This window comes from Aythya marila (assembly GCF_965140915.1).
Source record: "Aythya marila genome assembly, chromosome: 2".
Classification (NCBI taxonomy): domain Eukaryota; kingdom Metazoa; phylum Chordata; class Aves; order Anseriformes; family Anatidae; genus Aythya; species Aythya marila.
The window spans coordinates 87,205,132-87,226,486 of record NC_139043.1 but is presented as its reverse complement, the minus strand read 5'-3'; the positions used below and the strand labels follow the sequence as shown (position 1 = coordinate 87,226,486).

The window sequence follows — 21,355 nt, the reverse complement described above, 5'->3', positions numbered from 1 at the left end:
TGTGCCAAATTGTTAAAGGTGCAAATCCCTTAAATAAAGGTGCAAATCTGGTGTGGTATCTTCTGGAGGACGCAGTGTGGTGGTGCTGAGGCTGCACTTCTTGACCTCTGTGATGTGGTGGTGGTCCCTCCAGCTCTCCATCATGGTTGTGGTGAGGTTTATGTCTAGCTCCTGCAATTCATAGCTAGGAATATTAAGTTAAAAAAAGCTGACAGCATTAATTGAATCACCAGTAAGTCCATGTGGAGGTACTCTGCTATTGAGTCTGTCTGAGGGGCAAGTAGCCCTCTGTCCTGTGGTCTGTGATGGGGGGATGTGACCTCAAGCACGGGGGTGCTGGGAGTAGCGATGTCCTGAGATGGAGAGCTCTTAGCTCAGAAGCCTGCCTTCTGCTGGTGCCTGTGCTTGGGGCCTGCTTGGTGACCTCAAATCTTTTCTGGCTGCCTCGGTTTCTCCATTTGAAAATGGAGCCCTGTAACAATTCCTTTGGGAGAGCTCTCCAAGAAGGGAAGTAACCTGTGTAGGAGTGGGCATAGTTTTGACTGTTTATCTCGATGGACGAAGCTGTAGAGCACCAAACCACAGGTTAACCAAGAACAATTTTGTGTGTCCTTGGGCTGTCGGTAGCAGCTGCTTAGGTGGAAAGCCTGAGATGAGTTTTTCCCAGCTTTCAGGTCCTCTTGCTTCATAGTAATCCATGACAAGGTTCTCTGGACTGTGCATCTACATTAGTGTAGTCACTATCCCTTGACGAGCTTTCTGTAGTGCTTAGCCTAAATTATTTTAACACATGGGTATGATCGTCCCATCAAAATGATTTTTCACAAGTCATGTTTCTTATCTATTTCTTCACCACTTTAGATCTCTTACTTACCTCTGACTTTTGAGAGGGAATAGTCAATTCTCTGGGCACTATGCCTGTGCCATTTATAACTGACGAGATGATGTCTGTTCTCTTCTCCCTTAGTTGTCTTTTTCTCCAAGCTGAAAGATCCATGTGTTGATTTCTGCTTTAGGAATTCCTCTCCCTTGTACTTTTTCTAATTCTATTTTACTCTGTTAGTGTCATAACAGCCCACAGTTTTCAAGAAGTGGGTGTGCCCTGGGTTTAATGGCTTGTCATGATTCTGCTTTGCTTGCAGCAATTCCTTAATTCTTAATGCTGTATTTCCATGTGAGTTAGTCTGCCTTCTTTTGAACATCAAGTTGATGCTTTCAAACAAAACTTAAGACTCCTGATAGTTATTGCAGTGATAATCAAGGACAAGGTTATTTTTCTTTTTAACATTGGCTTGAATTTATTAAAATTAAATCAGAGTTGTGCTTTTAGATGCCTGTTTGCTCAGGATTATGAGTTTTTTCCACTGTGCTTTGCATGAAGTTCCAGCTCTGGTGTCTGAATATTTCATGTTGCCAACAACTTCGTATCACCTTTCTGTTTGTCATCTTTTAAATTGTATATCCATTGAAAAGAATGGCAATGGGGATAACTCTTGAGATGACTCCTGTGGGGAAAAAAGACTCAACGTGTTTTCCCACCTCTTATTTCTTATCCTTCAGCAGGCAGTTAAGGTGGGGAACCATTCCTGCAAACTAGAGCAGCTCAGGTTCTTTTGAGAGTCCTTGGTTCAGAAATCTGTCTGAATGTCTTTGTCCTATATCAGAAAACTTGGGTAGGTTTGAGTCATAACTTCTGCAAAAGCTGTGCTGACTCTTCCTCATACTATCACATATATCCATGTCAATTTTATCATGTTTTAACTAGCTCATTTGATAGAGAAGTTATTTCCTGATTCTTTTCCAGTTCCCTGGATTTATTTTGAAGTCTGTTCTGAAAACTGATCTGAACATACCATCTTCCATGCTGTGTCCAAATCAATTGAGGTATGACAGGGTTTAAATTGCAGTTAATAGCTTGGCAATTTGATGTTTTCCTTCAGAGAACTTGGCCGAATTCTTTCCATTCTAGTAACTTACTCCTGCCTTTTAACACTTTCCCTAAAATGTCTTCTATCATCAGTTGCTTAGTTTATGGTGCCTGGTGAGCTTTTGGAGGTTGACTTACCTTTTTTTTTTTTTTAATATTTTCTTTATTTAATGAGCAAACATAATAAAGCAAAAATGGTCCATAGGAGATATAGGTTCCTTATCTTTTCTTGCTGTCAAGGAGCCTTTAAGACGCTTGCAGGTAAGGTGAGTTTTGAAGTGAGAGGGAGAAAACATTTGATTTACTGTGTTTTGTATTAAAACAGATAGCGGATTCCACTCCAGTCTGGTCTTATATCTAAGTCCACTCTGGATATTTGTCTGAAGCTAAACATAAACATGAAACTGATCTTCCCTATCCTGACTTTTGGGGCTTATGTCTTAGGTTAGGAGGAGTGCCTTTTGCAGCATCAGTACATCCTGTGTTTCATGTCTGAACTTCGGTGTCCCGCTTCAGTGTTGCCTCTTCTCAGGTTACTGGGACACTGAGTTAACGTCTTCAAGTACACTTGGCAGAACAGAGGCGCAGGGACATTCTTCTTAGTTAGAAAACAGACTCCAAGTTCTGCAGGAAAAAGAGGAGAAAAAAAAAAAACTTTCACAGATGAGCAACTCGTCTCTGTCAAGCCTCCCACCAGCAAAGGAGGAGACCTGGGATCATTGCTAGAGACGTACAAGAGCTTCCCAAGCGCATGCTGAAATGCTTCTTTCTTGTCCGCTGTGAGAACTTGTTTATGAAACCTAATATTGCCCTGTGAAACACAACACTTTGCTTCTTAATACTACAGCTCAACGGTGCTCAGTTAGGTGGACAGGGTGCTTTGTGTATCAGCTGTTTCAGGCGTCTTAAAGTCTAAATGCAGCACTTCCTTCGCTGACACTTGGAAGAGTCACCTGTGCACAGGGCAGGGGGGAAAGAAACCTTGGTGTCGCAGCAGATGCATCCTCCGAAAAATAAATGAAACCGCTGAGTCATTCGTTTGTCCTTTTCCTTCCATCGTGCTGGCCAATCCTAATACCCGTCTATTTCACGCAGGAGGGAGAAAGCAGACAATACTGTCTTTTATTACTCATACGCCGCAGGACACTATCTTCTTCAGAAAATACGGGTGGCGTCTGTCTGTCTCCACTCCATGGGAAAGATTAACAACAATTAAGGTCAACAATTAAGGTTGTGAAAACCTTCGAATAACTGCAACATCTGCTCCTATACTAGGAAAAATAAAATAAAGCTGGAGTTGTAATTGCCAGCAGAGGACTTGCTCATATCTGTTTTGTAACTGCGGGCTTGTGAAATTCGTGCTGTTAACTGCTCCCTTGCCAGCCCAATGGGGGTGACCCGCCACCTGCCCAAGCAGTGCTCAGTCCGAGAGCTGTTTGCTGAAGATGATCATGGTGCCAGCAGCAGGACCTGTGTGTCCAGTCAGGGGCATGGCACAAATCCACTGCCATGCATGGGTGGCTTGTGGCACGGCCTTGGTCATAGTGGGCCTTTCACTCAGCACTAGAGCAGGCCCTGCAGCCTTCTCGGTCCTTTTTGGTGTCAAATAAAGCTACTTTTCCTCAACTTCTGTTGGCTCTTAACTGGTTTAGCTCTTGTTGTGAGACAGAAGAGGTAATTTGCTATGTCTCAACTGACAATATTATTTCCATGAGCTCCTGAAGTGTGATGGCAGTGTGATGTTCCAGCCCCACAAGCAGTCATTGTGGCAGCACTATGAATAACTGCCTTCTCATGCCTGTGGATCCTTTGCTAATGTTTTATGGGAAAAACTTAAAGAGATTCAAATCACAGAGAACATCCTGAACTTCACTCAGAAACGTTCATTCAGATTAAGCCATTTTGGTATAAAGAGAGATCCCCCTGTGATTATTAATAAGTAGGAATCCTGTTCTGACTTCAGAACCCATGCTGGGTGATCTGTTAACTTTGCTGATTGTTTCCCCTGCCAGACTCGTCGTACCTTTCTTCCAGAGAATGCAGGGTTCAGTGATGCTCAAGTGCAGGGTCAGGAGCCTAGTCCCTCTCGGCATGCATGGTCTCTGCTCAGGGAAGGGTTTGTGTTCTCACTCAGCACAAAAGTGAAGCAATTCTGCTCTTTCCAAGGCTTTTTAAAAAACAAACAAAATTTCTCAAGGTATTAAACCTTAACAGGCTTAACCTGCTAGACAGATGTCTGTATCAAAAGACTGTGAGGGATCTATCATCAAAGTCTGATAGAAAGCAGTCATGATTTTCTATTTCTCAGACCACGGAAGAAATTCAGGTGTGTGTGTGTTTTTGTTTTTTAATCTTGGTTTGCTTTGTATTTCTACTTCTCCATCTGTTGTCAGTGGTTTTCTACTACCCTACACTTCTTTAGCTGCAAGATCTTTTCTGGCCAGTACTGCTGCTTGCAATCATGGGAAAAATGATATCCTTGTTATTCTTGCCGCTAACCTCACCATTCTGAGTAGTCACACTGCAATTTACCAAAATGCTGTATTGGGCAACATGCTGTTACACAGAGGGTTGCACTTCAGCAGGAACCGAGTATGACGGTATGCCTGTAGTTTAGGAGACGACACCAGGGTGGTTTACAACTGGAAGCTTCTTGGGGAACCATGGCATCTCCTGCACCATGGAAAAAAGCACTTCATCCCCATGGAGTAGCCTTCTCAACTCTGGCTCTTGAGAGGCATCTGCCTTCAATAAACTTCTCCTACTCTTGTGTTCTGGGGTAGAAAAGTTTTTTGTTTTTTTTTTTTTTGGTCAGTTGTTTTTTCGATTGTTTTGCATAATGAAAAGCTTAAGAGTTAAGAGAGTTCTCATGAAAATTCTCTTGCCTTATTTTAGACTATTGACTTATATGAGTTCATGGACTAGGAGAGACATGTAGGCAAAGGTGTTGTAAAAAAAGGATGAATGATGGCTTTGAAGCCATAGCAGAATTGGCCTAAGACCAGCAGAGCCATAAAAAGAGTGCCACATATTGGTAGCAAATTCTGTGATACTGCTGCCCATGTGAAGGGGGAAATCATATTACAAGGTAGGGATCTCTGTGAGATCTGTAAGTATCAGAATTTTTGGTGAAGGGAACTCTTCCGATGAGAGAAGGCAACCTGAAAACGTGTGGTAAAGATTTGTCTAAAGCAGGCAGTTACATGAGAGCATCCATTAAAACTGAGTTTTAATGAAGTAGTACTGGTGATTAGTGAGGCTGAAATGAAAGTAGAGGCTTTTCTGATGCATCTGTCAAATTTGATTGTATTAATGAGTAAATGCCTCTACAGATCAAAATACAAAAGAAGAGAAAAACAACTTTTTTGAATTGCTTTTTCATCAATTAACAATAGCAATTGGAAATTTACTATCTGAAGCTCTGGATTTTTCCAGAGAGCTCATCTTTGCTGCCTCAAACAGTAAAGGACATTCAAGAGAGCACTGAGCTATATATTATGTGTATATGAGGTAGAACAATCGCAATGCTGAGTTCTGCCATGTCAGCTGAAGAGACTCTCTTTTGTATTCCGTATTGCTGCTAAGCAAATCATGTATTTAGAGTTCAAATGTGTATGTAATATATGTATTCGCACATGTATATATGTGCGCATACATTGAAATTAAGCCTTAAAAGCTGCTGGGAGAAGCTGAAGCTTTGTCAGGATCAGCTTCTGCAAAAGACAGACTGAGTCAGGATGCTTTGGAATGGGTTTGGCATTATTGTCAGTCTTGTTAAGGTCTTGTTAAGGTGCTGAGAGTTTGAAGTTGCAGTGCTGTGCACCTGGGGAGGGATTCCTCTGGCTGGTTTTGAGTGTACAGGTTGTACATGTTTATATCTAAGCCAGTTCCTTAATTTCCTTTTGTAGTCAGTGGAAAGAAGTAGGCGCTCCAGGTGTGCACATCACAAAATCTTTTAGGTTGGAAGGGACCACCTGAGGTCATTGAGAGAGAGCTAGGGTTTGGAGTTAGACCTCTTCTAGATAGCTAGCCTGGAGTAAGATAAATTGTATGTAAACAATGCTCATTTCTCTCTGCTGAACGATGTGACAGTGCAGGGGTTTGTTTCCTTTCTACCCTGTTTCCATAGGGCATATGCCTTTTTTTCTCCTATCCTGTAGTAGAGTTGTGGTCAGTTCTGGACACAGCACAGCCATAGATTTGTTTCAGTAGACATTGCACAGCTAGTCTATGAAACGAGGTTGTGCGTGGGGATGCTTATGCATTGTCTTCCCGCTCCTTTCTACTGCTGCCAGTATCAGTTGGACAGCCTCGGGAGTGGGAGAATGCAGATGGGACCTGGTGGGTTCCAGGCTTGGGGTAGAAGTGTTTTGTGGGTTAAAATACGTTGGTACGTAGGATCGTAGGATGAGATGTTACAGAAGGCATTTTGGCTACATCTGGAGCCTACACCCTCTGAGAACAAACGTTCCCCTTCAGCAGCTTTGTAGTCTGAAGGTTAACTAGGGATGTTCCTAGTTTAACCTGTATCTAGTTAACCTTCGGTGCTAGTGACGTTCACTGTTTCATGCCTCTGTTAAATAGTCTTATAAGGCCTGAAACAACAGATTTCCTTTATGGCACCCTGAAAGAACAGGGAAGTAGCTCTTAATGTAGGTGGCTTGGCAAAATATTCCAGTCAAGTCAAGTATTTGGCCTGCTACCCAGCCTTCGATATGTAATCTTTGGGTGCTGCCAAAATACCATTCTAATTAAGTTGACATAGTCTATAAAGCCTGGGTGGTATTACTTCAGTTTTCTTTCCTGTGCTTTCCAATGCTGCATTTTGAAAAGGTTGATGGAAGCTGTGACACTTAGAACCTCACCAGAGCCTTCGTTAAGCTGGGATTTCAGTCACCTTGTGACCTTCAGGATCAAAGGAAGGAATATTCTCTTTCTTCTTCTCTCTGCAGGTGCAGGCTAATACCAATAAATAAATGTACACAAATGCACATGGAACATGTGATCAGTTGGCCAGACTTCAGCTTTCCATTGCACATTAACACATTAACTCTTCTACAAAATATTAACCTATTCTGTAAGTTTATTTTCTGTTTTGTGTGTGCTTAGGTGGAAAAGCTATGCCCTGTTTGTCCCAGGGAGAGATTTTTGCAAGTAGGCCAACATACTTGCTTCTAAAATATCATCTGAAACTGTTTAAGGGTTGAAAAGCTTAAGGGGGTAAGAAAGACTTCTACATTTATCTCAATTTTATTTATTTATTTTTAAAAGAGAAATTCCCAGTCTGTGTCCAAGAATAGAGTGCCAGTAACTTCGTAGCTGTGTCCTCAAAGGCAGTTACGTGGTACAACCCTGACTGTTTGCTGTGAAGTGCCAGTCACCCATAAATTCGGAGGTTGCATGTTGCGTAATGCCAGCAAATGCATCCGAGATTACAAAATGGTCTCTCTGCTATAATAAGATTGTTCTGATTTGTTAGTGAGGCAGTGTTAAAATACACATGAGGTAACTATGACATCAGTATCTTAAAACTGCAAGTACTTTTTGCAGCTGAGTATGCTCTGGCACTGCTAGTGCTTCATTGCACTCATTCACTCCAGTGTAGCCTCCCAGTTGTGTACTCCAAGCTGGATTGGCACGATTTCTACGTTCCAATCAGTCCGTGATGTATGTATTGCTTTTGTTTGGGTTATCTTTTGCATTTCTTGCACTTCTTTACTATGCCCTCTTTAATAAGGCTGCATCTTCAGATTGTATTTGCTGCTTGCTGCAGTTGCCTCCTTGTGCTGTTTGCAATGACAAGATAGGCTGGCTGTCATCTGGCTTGCTTGGGGTTGCTGTAGTCTAGGACTCAGTTATGCCATTGAGTTACTCTTGGCTTTAATGAATTATCACTTACCAGCTCTACTATGGTAACTCCTACCCTGCTATGACTGAGAGATAAAACATATTTCCTTGTTTATTGCTATTACTTACTATTATTACTTACTCCTTTGCTGCATTTCAGCTAACATGTGGAGTCTTTATCTTAATTGTTTGAACACTTCAATTCTTTAGAATAAACCATATTTGGGAAAATGTCACCCTAAAATTCTTTGGAAAGTGAATTAATGTACTGTTGATACTGGGGAATGCATCTCTTCTTACAAGCGTGCAATTTTTTTGCAGATACTAAGCAGAAAGTCTTTCTTTTGAGTGTTCTAACTTTGTGAGCAAGGAGTATACTGAGAATAACCTATGCACTTAAGTGTACCTCTTGTGGTATCTCTGAGATACCATTTTAGTGAGTAGTGTGCTGTTTGAATTGAAACGTCTAAACTTGCCCTCCAGCTTCAGCTGTTTATATGGTGTTAGACAATGTAAATAAATTAGTGCTTATTCACTAACATGTATTATAGATAACTGTAAAGGCCTCAGTTACTTGCTTTGCTTTAAAAACATGAACGTTACTGTCTAAATAAAAGCTTTTGATAATCCTAATCAATAACTCTTAAAGAACATTAAAAAAAAAAAAATCTGCAAAGAGAAGTAACCCATGAGTGTTTACTGATGGTTGGTAATAAGCCCTGTAAATTATCAAAATGTAGAACCTCTATAATGTCCTTGTTCTGAAATGATGCGTCTCAAACTTTGTTAAATCCAGGAAGAATGTTTTGACCCACCTGAGAACTTTGGAGGGCAGGAAAAGCTGAAGGAGGAATGTGGATGGCTTTGATTGATACTTGCCTGCAGCTTTCTGTGTGCGACTGCAGGTTTTTGTTTTGAGGTCTGTCTTATGGTCAAACATGCTGCAGCCAGTCCTGTGTTGCAAAAACGACCAAGTTCTATGAGAAGCTTTACTGAGACTGCTATGTAAATCTCATCAAGAAGGAAGCTTCCTTTTAAAAAAAGCATCGAGGCAGAGGAAAGCAAGCTGTAAATAACAGTGGATCTTGGGTGAAACAGACTTAAAGTGCTTGAGAAACTGATCAGTTGGTCATGTGATAAAAGATTGCCTTTTGTTCTTTTTTTCTTTATTTTGCATCAGTCAGAAGGGGAAGAAAAGATCTGGAAGATTCTTCCACAGAATCAAGGAATGTTGTACAGAAATGAGGAAACAGAAGTAGAGAAATGTGCTTTAGATTACTGCTCTGTGAATTTGAGAGTCCCTTTTTCCATATATTTTTGTGTCTAGAAAGATGCCAATTCTGTTTCATAGAATCATAGAATATCCTGAGTTGGAAGGGAGCCACGTGGATCATCGAGTATGCATTATATGCATTTCAACTATTCGCTTCCCTAGCTTTTGTTGTCAGGAGGCTCCAAAGTTTACAGGAGTGGGAAGCATCCTATCCTCTTGTCGGCTTGGTAAGGGGAAATTGAGTAAACTGTGTGCAGCATTTCAGCATAATTCTTAGTGATATGTGTGTTGACTTAAACTATGTTTTCCACCAGAATCGGTAGTGGTATGACTTTCTTCAACAGAACCTAAGTATGTCTCATGCATGCCGATGCACTTGTTCTTTTTGTATAGCAATTAGGTAGTAAAACGTCTGCAGTTTAGTTTCTGGGTTGGGGTCCTAGAGACACTGGTTTCCAAATCCCATTCGTGGGCAGGGGAAAGGACTGTTTGCAACAGTGGAAAGTTCAAAGCAGAGAGGCTTAGTGTGTTGGATCCAAAAAACCAGCACTTTGGAAGTGTGCAAGAAAAGAAGACTTTAGTCTTGTGTACCGACTTGAGTCAGTAACCACAAGGGGAAAGTAATTGCCTTCAAGAAGATGCAACTTTATATTTTGTTTGGAGACTTACCCAAATGTTTATCTTCTCTGAGATGCTTGGAAAGCAGTAATTCTCACAGACGTGCAGTAGGAAAGGTTTGCCAGCTCCTAATGGCAGTAAACAAAGAAAATGAAAGTTCATGGGTTGCCTAGGCCAATGTGATAGTTTGCTGCCACTGGAAAGGAGTGATTTTGTTCCTTTCCTTTCCTGCACATGCTCTCCAGCCATTCGCTTTGTGCCAGTTGAGCTGCTTGTCAAATCTAAGTTTAATGCACTTAACAGAAAAATAACCCAGCAAAACAAATGAGTTAATTAACACAACAGAAAAAAAAATACTTTTTTTTTTTTTTTTTTTTACCCAAGCTGAACTCATTAAGGACCATACATGGTGCAAAATGGGGAGAAGGAGGGAGTGCCAGAAAGTTTCTCAGAGGAAGTGGAGGAAGAAAGCAGAGCAAGGGATGATGAAGAGTGGGATGCCTGTCCTGTTCTTGGCAGCAACAAGCTATTAAATCATCCTAACTGTTGTATAACTTCACTCTGAGTGTTCAGGTTGAATAATAAAAGCCTAAAATAACAGAAGGAAATCATTATTCAGACCATTTCCCAAAATTACAAAATTTTGGATTCCATAGTATGAGGAGTGTGACTGGGCTTAAAAAAAAAAAAAAAAAAAAAAAAAAGGGGGGGGGGGCAGGAAAAAGACAAAAAAGACAACATGAAGGACAGAGTCAGTAGTGTATGGGTAATCTTTTTGGTTCTCTGGAAGAGAAGGTAGTGAGAAAGTGTATATGCAAAATTAGAGACCATTAGTCACTGCGTTTTCAGCTGAAGTTGTCCTTGGGCTGCCTTGTTATGCATCCCTTGTCCCAGTCATGCATCTATGGACCTGCCCTACTTCTGCATATGGCTTGCTGATGGGATTGTGTACTGTATAGTTCTTCAGTTTCTGTCTAATTAACATTTCATTTAGACTCGGATGTAGTCTGTTTAGTTGTCAAAGTTCCTGCTTCAAAGCTATAGATTTAACTATTAAGAGGTAGAACAGGATTTTGAGTGATCAAGGGAGATGGTAAAACTGCAGTTTCATAAATATTTCATAACTTCATTACCAGTTTGTTTTTTAAGCTGGAATACTTTCTTCAGGGACAGGGAGAAAAATCCTTGCTTAAATGGGCAAGGTGCAAAGTAACTATTTCTCTCCCAGCACATTTTATCCTTACTGTCAGCAAAGCTGGCCTGACAGGAGGTGAACAGGAATTCACATGCTATGAGTCTTGAGGAGCCTTTTCAGAATTTTAGGCAGCTTCAGGAAACCAAAAAATGCTGAACTGCGTATATTTTATTTAATTTTATTTGGCAAGACTCAGTGGGATGGCATCAGTTCTTCTGTGCTTCTTCTGAAGTATGTATCTGTTTTGGCTTTCAAAAGCCTGAATTGCTCTTGCCAAGATTCTTCACTTTCTGGCAAAATTACAATGGCAAATGGCTTCCTTTACAAGGTGTAATATTTAGACTAACAGCTTTGCAATTAAGAATGGCAAAGAGAATTATATTCCCTTTTTTATAAGACCAGATTTTTTAGTATGGAATCGTGGGAGTGTTTGGACTTAACTGAAGTGCTTTTGATTGATGATTTATATTTTGAACAGTGCTTTTCATTTTAGTGCGCAACACTCGCTTGAAATTTTAACTAGAACAATGTGTTGTTTTCAAAGATATATTCAAAGTATTACTCCAGCTAGGCAGTTGCTCTATGTCGTAGACTTGCAAATGCGTTTTGGGTGCATATGTATAATAAAATGTGTGCGCACATGCCAACTTGTGCAAGAGAAGTGGGAAGAAATTAAGGAATCTGGAAGTATTCTTAACTATTATCTGCTCCTAATCTCAGTAGACTATCAGATGTCAACAAATAATGTCACTGAATCCTTTGCAGTTGGAGAGTGATGGCATTCAGGAGTATTTGGGGAGGTATTTTTGGAGTGTCAGGCAAGTGAACTTGTTTGAAGAGAAGTTGCACAAGTATAGGTTTTCAGTGTGGGAAAATCAGAGACAGGGTGCAGGGAAGGACTTTCAGAGCTGGGGAGAGAAGCAAGCATGTGGTAGGAGTAAGTAAAATGGGGAAAAGGAAAGTTGAAGTTTTGAGAAATCTGTTCAGATGCTATAGGGTTGTCCATGGAAACAAACAAAAAAGGTGTGTGTGGGGGGAAAGCCTTTTGTCTCTTTGTCAGGCAATATACTTTGTGGATCTATGATGTATTCAAGTGCCTAGCAGGGCCACACCGTGCTTTACTTGTGCAGGAGGTTACCAATATTAGTTTGATGTCAGAGACTTCTGGGTGTATTTGTTTGCCAGCCTGCACTAGGGAAACTTTGAGTCCTGCTTGACCATCACCAGAGGGGTTCCTCAATCTTGTAAACTGACACAGGCTGTACCAAAACCACCACTAAAAGAGGGGAAATCACTTGGAGATCCTTATACATGCTGATTGTTAAAGCTATGTTGAAATCTGTTGGCGAATGCTTGTGCTGTGTGGCACGGGCAGCCAGGGAAGATGGTGGCACTTCCCTTCTGGCCTTCAGGGCCATGGCAGGGCTGTGTGCTGGTGAGGAGCTGTGTGGATCACCCTCTTGCTTGGAGAAGCACATCTGGGTCATGAAGTTTACATGCAGCTGGGGGCACTCTTAGCCTTCACCTTTTTCAACTGCAGAATATTTGCTGGCATGCCTCAGGCTGCTGTCATCCAAATCCTGTTTCCATTGCAACTGCAGCAATAGGAGTGGTCACGTAAGGCAGAGTAAGAGCACCCGTCCTTAAGCCCTGTGTTGGTGTTGGGGCTTGTTAGATGCCTCCATCTCATATCTCCAAAGCATAGTGTTGCGTAGATCTGCAGAGAAAACAGAAAGCTTTCCAAAACACCATGAAGCAATGGGGACCCTGGGAACAGGGTGAGGGCAGCTGAGGTCTTGTAGATTGCTCTTTGTGTGGGCCAACAAGGCAGGGTGTCTTTTCCCCAGCTCTCAAGATGTTGAATTATAAGTTGACCCAGACACTTCTGAAGGTGACTTAGAGATGAATATTGTATGAATTCTGCATTAGGGTTTTGTTCTGACTGACTGTAAGACCGAAGCTTTGGTCTCCACTGGAAATGCTGTAGTGTGGGGAGAAGTGAAGTGATGACACAGTGTCTGAGAGACTAAAAGACATGTAATCAAGAGAAAGACTTTTAACCTTTATGTTAAACCTGAGGTCTTGCAGAAAGGTTGTCAGTTAGGTGAAAATTTAAGGCAGTATTGAAGCTTTTTTTCCCCTCCCTCTTCAACAGTAGTTCAGTTAAGGAAAGCAGAACATTACAGAAGAAATATACTAAAATACCCAGCCTAAATACACAGAAAGAGAATAGTATCCAACAGATTTGTAGATTTTTTAAGCTATCTTTCATAAAAGAAATGAACTTTGAGTTTTCAAGCACTCTCGAGCTTGTCTTGCAACTCCACCAGATTAAAATCTTTTTTTTCTTATCCTTCTCCTGTTCCTAACTAATCTGCAAGTGATTTTTTTTATTGTTGTTATTGTTTATTTTTTTTAATCGTTTTTCTCCTGAATTTAGAGACTTTGACAGATGGCACATGTAGAACCTGGAAAACTTCCTGAATTGGCAGAGTGACGATACCATCTTCCTGCCATCTTCCTATTGCTGTAGCTGTAGGTGCGTAGGCTGTGTACGCTTCCAGAGTGCAATTTGAGATATCATTTCCTTTGCTGAAAATATTCAAGGAGCAAGTGATAAATCAAAAAGCATACCTGGTGACAGGCTTAATTTCTAGTTAATAGATAACTTAATCTACTGGTTAGGTGGGTAATTTGAACGTGAATAGGAACAACTCATTCAGACCAGCATTAATCTCCAGGATGCATACTTGCAATGTTTTCCTTGCTAAATGAATATCAATCTTTGTTTAGATTATGTGAGTTGGTTTAACATTTTTGAGAGACTGAGATGTCAAAGCTGTGCCTCACAATAGACTATTCTTTAGAGAACATCATACCAAAAGCGAATCTCCTTATGACCTTTGAAATTTGGTTTATCATGGCTATTCTTTGTTCAGGGACACTCTGTCCAAGGAAGACCTCTTAAGTCAGTGAAAGCACGTGAACTCATTTGGTTTTGAGTGTGCCCAAACTGTGTTGATGCTGAACGACTGTTCTAGCCAGTGAATGTGCCAAGTTCTGTAACAGTAATTGACTGCATAGCTTATTTTCTATTTACAGGCCTTTGTAGTTTTCTTCTCCCATCTAATGCATCTGAAGGGCAGTAAATTGGCACTTGATTTTTTTTTTTTTTTAATTTATTTATGCTGGTTAACTTGTATGGAAGAATATGTAAGAATATACAAGCTAAAAATCATGTAAAGACAATAGGAAAGAAGAAGTTGACTTCTTTATCGTCATTTTTATCAGCTGAACATATGAATTGGTATAGAGTTCCGTCCCTATAAAATATATTGCTCATTGAAGTTGTGGTACAATAGAGCCTTAGATCTTAAAGGTGAGCAAAGGCTTTTTTTGTATTATTAAGGCAGGACTATTTGATAAACTGCTTTTAGACAGACAAAAGAGATGTGATCTTAAATCAACGTTAATGTATGACTGACTAGGAATGATATCATCTAAAGATTATTGCTTTCCTCTGTTTCTGTGGTGTTAACAAGTGAATACTGAAGAATGTAGCAGTGAAGCAAATAGGTCTTGATAAATTATGCAGTCTTGACTTCAACTATTGTTTGAGGTAATTGATGATCTTCCACTGCTGTAATGGGGCTGTAGCATAAACTGCAGCACGCCCTAGAGTAGACAAATTGGTCTGGTATTGTTTAGGAACATATTTAATCTCTCTTGTTGCAAGTAAATCAGTAGCTTTTGCTGAAACACCAAGATAAAGACCAGCATTTCAATATTCAGTCCTAAATAACTTACAGTTAAATTCACAGCAGTGCTGCCTTTTCCTGTTTTCTAAATACTGAGGTAATCAATAAATTTAAAATTGTTGCAATTCAAGGCTGAAATATTTTCCCATATCTCTTTAGGTAAACTTTCTTTAATCTTTGTGGGTTTACAGACAAATACACTTCTGTATTCTTGTTGCACTGTACCAACTTCAGAACACCTAATCCAGTGGTTTGCCTAATTTCACTGTAGATGCACTTAGAGAAAAGTGTAATCCCCCAAAGTGAAAGGATGTTTTTCATCAGCCAAGATAGAAAGGGTTTTCTTGAAACTCTGCTTGGTTTTCCCAGAACCTACCGGGAGAATGAGTCAAATCTTGCCCTGAAAATGAAATCTTCAATTCCCGTTTAAGAGCTGGCTGCACACTGTAGGTCTGGATTAGGAGCTAGATGGCTGTACAGCACTGTTTGTTTATAGACTTACATGATGAAAGATCCTAGCAAGAATACAAGTTGGGCCTCATACCTACAGTTACATGTTTGAGGTGATTTTTAATTTTTTTATTTTTTCCCAAAATGTGAATCTGGTAAGATTTTAGTCTTAAGCTTAAGTAAATGCTATGGACAAAGTATCTAGAATAAACAACTTGATTTATGCATATTGGATTAAATTGATTTTCAAATTTGCAGTTGCCAAACACTGTTTCCTCTCAAGGCTATGAATTGACCACAGAAAGCTACCGCCTCAGGAAAACCGCAGAGCACAGTAACTTCTTCCTAGAAAGAAGCTCCCAAAAATTTGTCTGCCTTTCTCATAGGCAGGAGGGTACCATATCTCAGCTAAATGTATCCTGGAACTAGATTGAGTAAAGTCTTCTAGATGGGGGCATGGTTTCCTTGGGCCAGAAGCTGCAGCTCCTATTGGAGCTGTTTTCCCAATATATCTTTTACCTTTGTTTATGACTTCTCTGTCACATAAATCTTCCAGAGAGCTTTGGTTTGGTAACAGCTTATGCCTACTGGAGAGCAGTAAACTTAGTCTGTTGTTCTGAATACATACTTGATATTTATAGCAATGAACAAGACAAGAGCTTGCTTGTGGTGGAAATAAAAGTTCTGTATCTGCTTTGCAGTCTTCTCTCCTATCCCTGCCCACCCCATCTGCTAAGATGTGAAATCACTTGTCTTATACTGCAGGGATGTCTCCAGCTGAATGCAACTGGTTGGGAGAAGTGTTCAGAGTAGCAAATAATGCTTTACATATGTGCTTTTGTTTAGCTTTGTGTCCTTTCTTAACATGCAGTGGCCTTATTTTATTTTAATACCATCAATTTTATTTCTTCTTTTTTTAATTTCTTTAGCCATGTGTGCCTTTATGTTACATCTGTGGTAGAATTCAGACTGTATCTGATAGCAGAAGTGGTGCATGAGAAACACTTCTCACCTTGCAAAGTTGCTGCTAATAATGACTCACAGGAGGAAATTCAAGACTTGAATGCAGATTTGCATAGAAAACCCCAACTGAGGTACTAGGTGAGAATAAAGCCGTGAGAGAAAAGACAGTCTGGAGAGGGTAAAGGGGAGAATTTGTATAATTAGATGTAGAAGGCTAATGCTGCATAAGTGGTTATCACCTTAACTACCACATTTCAACATTTTCTTTCTACAGCTGAGAGTGTAGTGTTGGTTGGCAAGAGCCAGTCGTTGGGTGGCTTGGGTCTGTGTGATGAGTAGCTTTCTCTGTTGCTTGGATCATGGAAACAGAGGAGGAGCCATCTAGCCTGAGAATAGTTGTCTTGGGCTCTTGAATGACATATTAAGTTGAATGTGCTTTCTAGGCTACAGACAGCAAGCTTGCAGATTTGCTACTCCAAGTTGATGCAGATCTTTGTCACCTCATCTTGCTCTTCTCGGTCTTCCCCCTCCAACTGTTTTCAATAATAAGTTGATGTAATGTTTTCAGTATGGTTTCTGACAGTTTGTTTGTACTTTGCAGGTCCTGTGAAGCAGTAGATGTGATTTGAAGAAAATTTGAAGGAACAAATGGCTTTAGCTGGCTGCCCAGACTCCTTTTTACATCTTCCTTATCGGATAGTAAGTTATGAAACTGCATGTTCATGTCAGCTTGTAGCATCATATCGCTATGTGCCAGTGATTGATTGTGCGTTCAGACTTTTCATCAAACTGTCTGGCAATTCTCTGGGTTTTGCTAAGATTTGGTAGCAGAGCCTCTGTTACCATTCTGTATGCAAGACCTGCTGCTGGAAAAAATTGGGTCACTAACACGTAATAATTGGGTCACGGGTTAAGATTTGATACCTCTCCTTGAAGTAGCTGGTTCATATCTGGGAGAAAGCACCTGTGTGCTGATCCCTTCCACACCCAGCCCCCCAAAAAGGCAAGTGACAGTACCAGTGAAATGCCTTGCACCAAAAAGGATCAGTTTGCTGAATGCTATATTTGTAGGAACAAAGGCAGAGATTTTTACACTTGGTTAGATCCTATGTTTGTCTAGTCATTATGCTGTATCTAAGCAGCCAATATGGCATATTACAACAAGTATTTTAAAAAACCTCAACTCAAAGGTGCTAGGCAAATATGCATACAGAAGTTCTCGTGTATTTGTTTGTTTGTGGTTTGTTTTTTTTTTTCTAGACAGTTGTGGTTGGCATAATACATGCTTTGTATTTTTTTATGGAACTGCATATCTGTTTTTTCAGGCATGACCTGTTTTTTGCCCTTTTTTTCTCTTGTTTTCATACAGTGCTTACTACCCTAAGGATTCAGTTATGATTTCAGGCCCTGCAGATACACAAATGATTAAACAGAGTACCTCATGACATAGAAACCTTTTTCTTTGTCCCAAGAGAAATAATACTACTAATAATTACTACAGTTATGCTGCATATCTGGAAAAAAAAAAAAAAAAAAAAAAAAAAAAAACACACAAAAGAACGAACAAAACAAAACTTTTACAAGATACCGATCCGTTTCATGATAGGCCAGCTTATACTTTTTTTCCTCCGACAGGAAGCTTCAAATTCATTAACTAATTGCTAACTATTAGTTACTAATTATACTAATGTTAATATAGGCTGAGTTGTCAGCTGCACATACCTCAAGCATTTTCCTGATAGCAGGAGCAACATAACAGTCCCACTATAACTTTGTGAGTACAAAAGCAGTTATAAAAACAGAACGGAATTCAAGAAATTGGATGTTCTGAGATTCTTTTATTGTATCTGTAATTTTTAAGAGCATACGTGAATAGATGTGCTTGGACTCTATAACCTTGATGCACTATGAAATTATGCTTCCAGTTCATCTAGAGCATCATCTGAATCATGCTAGGGTGAGGGAGAGAAGAGCTACATAAGAGAAATTGGATACTGTAGGCAGTAGTTTTTGAGCTGCAAATTCTTTACTGGATGCCAAATTTTCTCATGAAAATGTCTTCAAGTGCCCCTGTTCAACAGCCAAGAGGTACATCAAAGGGTTGCTGCAGCTTGATATGTGAGCAGAAAGGATGTGAATTTGCCTTGCTTTTCCAAAACCTATGGATAATCTGCTTTAGTCTAGGGCAGTCTACAGACTGGAAGACTCAAAGCAACATGGGTTACTTAAGATGGTGGGGAAAGTGACTTCTATTAACTAATATTTTTAGTCATAGCTTACTGTGCATTATAACAATCCTAAGTGCTTGTAACAGGTTTAAAGATGAGCTTTGGAAGCCCATTCACAACTACTGTGCTTTCTGTCAGAAGTTAAGTTCACATTTAAAAAAAAAAAAAAAAAAAAAGAAAAAGAAAAAACCCTGAACATCTGTTTTTCCACCCCTACTAAATCTGACTTAGAAGCTTTCATCAGCTTGTCTTTCAAATTTGGCTACAGTACCGGTATTGTGTTGGTAAGGGGCTGAAAGAAGGTTAAACTAAATATGCTCTAGATTAGAGTGTGAAGAAGTATTCTATTTTTTTTACAGTACATTTTCTGACTTAATATGAATGGAAGGCTATGCCGAACACTGTTCCAAAGTCCCTAAGGTTGGGATCTTAATGCTGCAACTTCAGTGTTTAGAATAAATTGACACATTTGAGTTTGGGATTACATTCAAAACAGACAGCAAGAGAAATGAGAGCCTAGCTAAGTGAATATGCACTACAGAATATCCTTTAGGATGGCCTGTTGCCAAGCTACCCTTACCCTTCTTATTTCTATTTTGGGGGAGACAGGAAGGGTATACATCCCTGACTTTTGTATTGGGCTCTTCATTTGCAGTGTTTGCTGCTTTTAGAAGCTTTTGGTTGTTGTTTAAGAACAGCTTTTTTTAGTTTTCTTAGGAGTTAGCACATAAACCAGTCACACTGTGTGCATTCTCCTAGAAACAATCTCTAGCTTTGTGGAAAAAATCAATACTACCTTTTAGTGGCTTTCAGGAGCCCTTTCCAAATTCTCTAACTCTTCAATAAAAATCCGGCAGTGAGAATTGGCAGTGTTTGTCTTCTGTTCCTGGAAATTCAGAACATAGTCCCAGAATTTCTCAGAAAAAATGGGATGATTTACTGTGTTTCCGTTCTTTTGCAATCTGTAGTCACAACAGTATTTATGTGCAGTGACTTGAACTCTTAGGGAAGATTTAGTTCTTTAACCCTTTGATGCGCGAATTGTGTAAGTCTCAGTGACATAAAGTGGTATTTTTTCTTGGTTTCTAAAGACAAAATTCTGGGCATGCAGGGGGATGAGGTGTTCTGTTCATCTTCTATTTTCTCCCTTCTGTTTATTTTCTCATAACCAAGATGCTGGAAAAGTCTGTATGTATAGTTAAGCTCAGTAGAGTTTATTTTCAGAGCTGAATTCTTAGTAGAGGAGAGAGTTGTTCAGATCAAACGCATCATCTAGCTTTGCATAAAATGCACTACAAGCACTTGGTCACAACATAGGGAGAAAATGGAAATTGCTTTTTCTCCCACATGTACAGCCTCATGGATTTCAGGATTGATGGTAGTCCTGTTATCCAGATAATACAGCAGAATACCACACATCATACTTGAGAAGCTTTGTCCCCTTCAAGATTGAGGAAATAAATACTTAATAGAATTAATCAATCAGAGTCTAAGTAGTGTAATAAAAGCCTCCTCCTTAATGCTGTTAGATTTTTGGATGTGAAGGAAATGTTTTGCTGTGAATACATCAGAAATGGTCACACTTCTTTGCCTTGAGCTGGGGGAAAAATTAGGTACAAGTTCTCTGGTTTTAGTATGGCAGTTTTGATCCTCATCTTCCATAAAATCATACACTAAATTAAAAAGCATTTTTTACATGTTTAGGGGTTGTTTGTTTTGATTAGGTGTTTGGTGAAGTTTTCTGTTTTAGCAGAAAAAATTGAAGATGTTTATTATCTGTACTTCAGAGTTACCTTGGTAGATGCCTGAAACCTCATTCCAATGTAACTTCATCTCAGCTCTGCCACTTTGGGATAGAATAGTGTGATACTTAGTGTCAGTGGAGGTCCACATGCTGTTTTTCATGTTAGTGTGAATAAAATACCTTCAGTCCTTCATCACAAAGCATGAAAAATGAGCTGCAGGATTTGTCCACAAATCATGAAAACCTATGTGGGAAGGGCTGTTAAGACATATGTTTTTGCCCACATAGTCTGCCTGACACGGTTTGGAAAAACCTTCATTCACTTAGTGACAAGTGCCTGTTGAGACTATGGAGGTATATTTTTTTTCTTATGATTTTTAAGATTAAAAATAAACATTTGCTTAACTTAATCTCTTTAGGCTTAAATATATAAGAATCCTGACTGTATAGGATTTGGCCTGGAATTTGGGTTTTTCGTGCCAACAGGGCAATATGGAATGACAAGAGGGAACAAACAGGCTTTCAAAGTCCTTGGGCATAGCTGAGTGAAAAAACACCAGCGGCATTATTGAATTGCGTCATTCTTCTACATATTGTATGAAGAAATGGAGCTGAAATGTTGCTACTGCCAATGCAGAAAGTCATCGGATTTCTGAAATATGGTGTCAGTCAACAGATATTTTGTTGACGATGCTCTTGTTTTTAACAGTTTACATGTTGTATGTGGTGTGTAGGGTTGACGGACTGCAGCAGACGTAAAGTATAAAGCAGTGAGAACATTAGTGAATGTTTTAACAAGACGTGTTGCCTCCAGTATGAAGTTATGAAATCTGTCTCTCCAAGTGCAGATTGCAAATGTCTTTTACAGATAGAGTTGAAGCTACTTAGTAGTTTTTGCAGAAGAGCAACTGGAACTGGCTTTCTGGTCTTGGTCTTTTTTTTTATTTTTTATTTTTTGTGTGTGTGTGGAAAGATCTGTTAAAAGAATTGTCCCAAAAGCAGTTGTTTTCACTGACAAGGAAGTTCAAGTAGTCTGGTACATACCATTTAAAGATGCCACTTGCCCACGTAATCACATGTGATCGGGAGACTGTATATGAAGCAAAAGAAAGAAATTTGTATCTCTTACAAGGCTTTTATACAACTGATTACTTTTCTTTCTTAAATACCCGTCAATTATTTTGTTTTACAATTTCAATTTAAAAATCTGTACTTAGCTGTTTGTAATTCTACTTTTGTATTCTAATTTACACAGAAGCTGCTTAGCCAAATGTGGAGACTTTTTTGAAGATGAATGTGATCAAGGAATTTCATGTAGCTATATACATATTTCTTCATGATTCTTAACCCAC

General features: G+C 39.6%; 1 protein-coding gene across 10 annotated transcripts in view; it reads left to right on the top strand.

The window, feature by feature from the left end:
• Positions 1 to 21,355, top strand: part of GRB10 (growth factor receptor bound protein 10) — a 150,228-nt gene that overhangs the window by 22,217 nt on the left and 106,656 nt on the right. For 7 of the 10 annotated variants that reach the window (XM_082753188.1, XM_082753186.1, XM_082753187.1 and 4 more), the window contains one exon: positions 16,633 to 16,730. In XM_082753188.1, the coding sequence (XP_082609314.1) occupies positions 16,680 to 16,730 (51 nt within the window). In that variant the 5' untranslated portion in view covers positions 16,633 to 16,679. Of the gene's footprint in view, positions 1 to 1,804; positions 1,885 to 7,511; positions 7,595 to 16,632; positions 16,731 to 21,355 lie in introns of those variants that run through there. The other 3 variants (XM_082753191.1, XM_082753190.1, XM_082753192.1) reach the window with 2 other exon arrangements.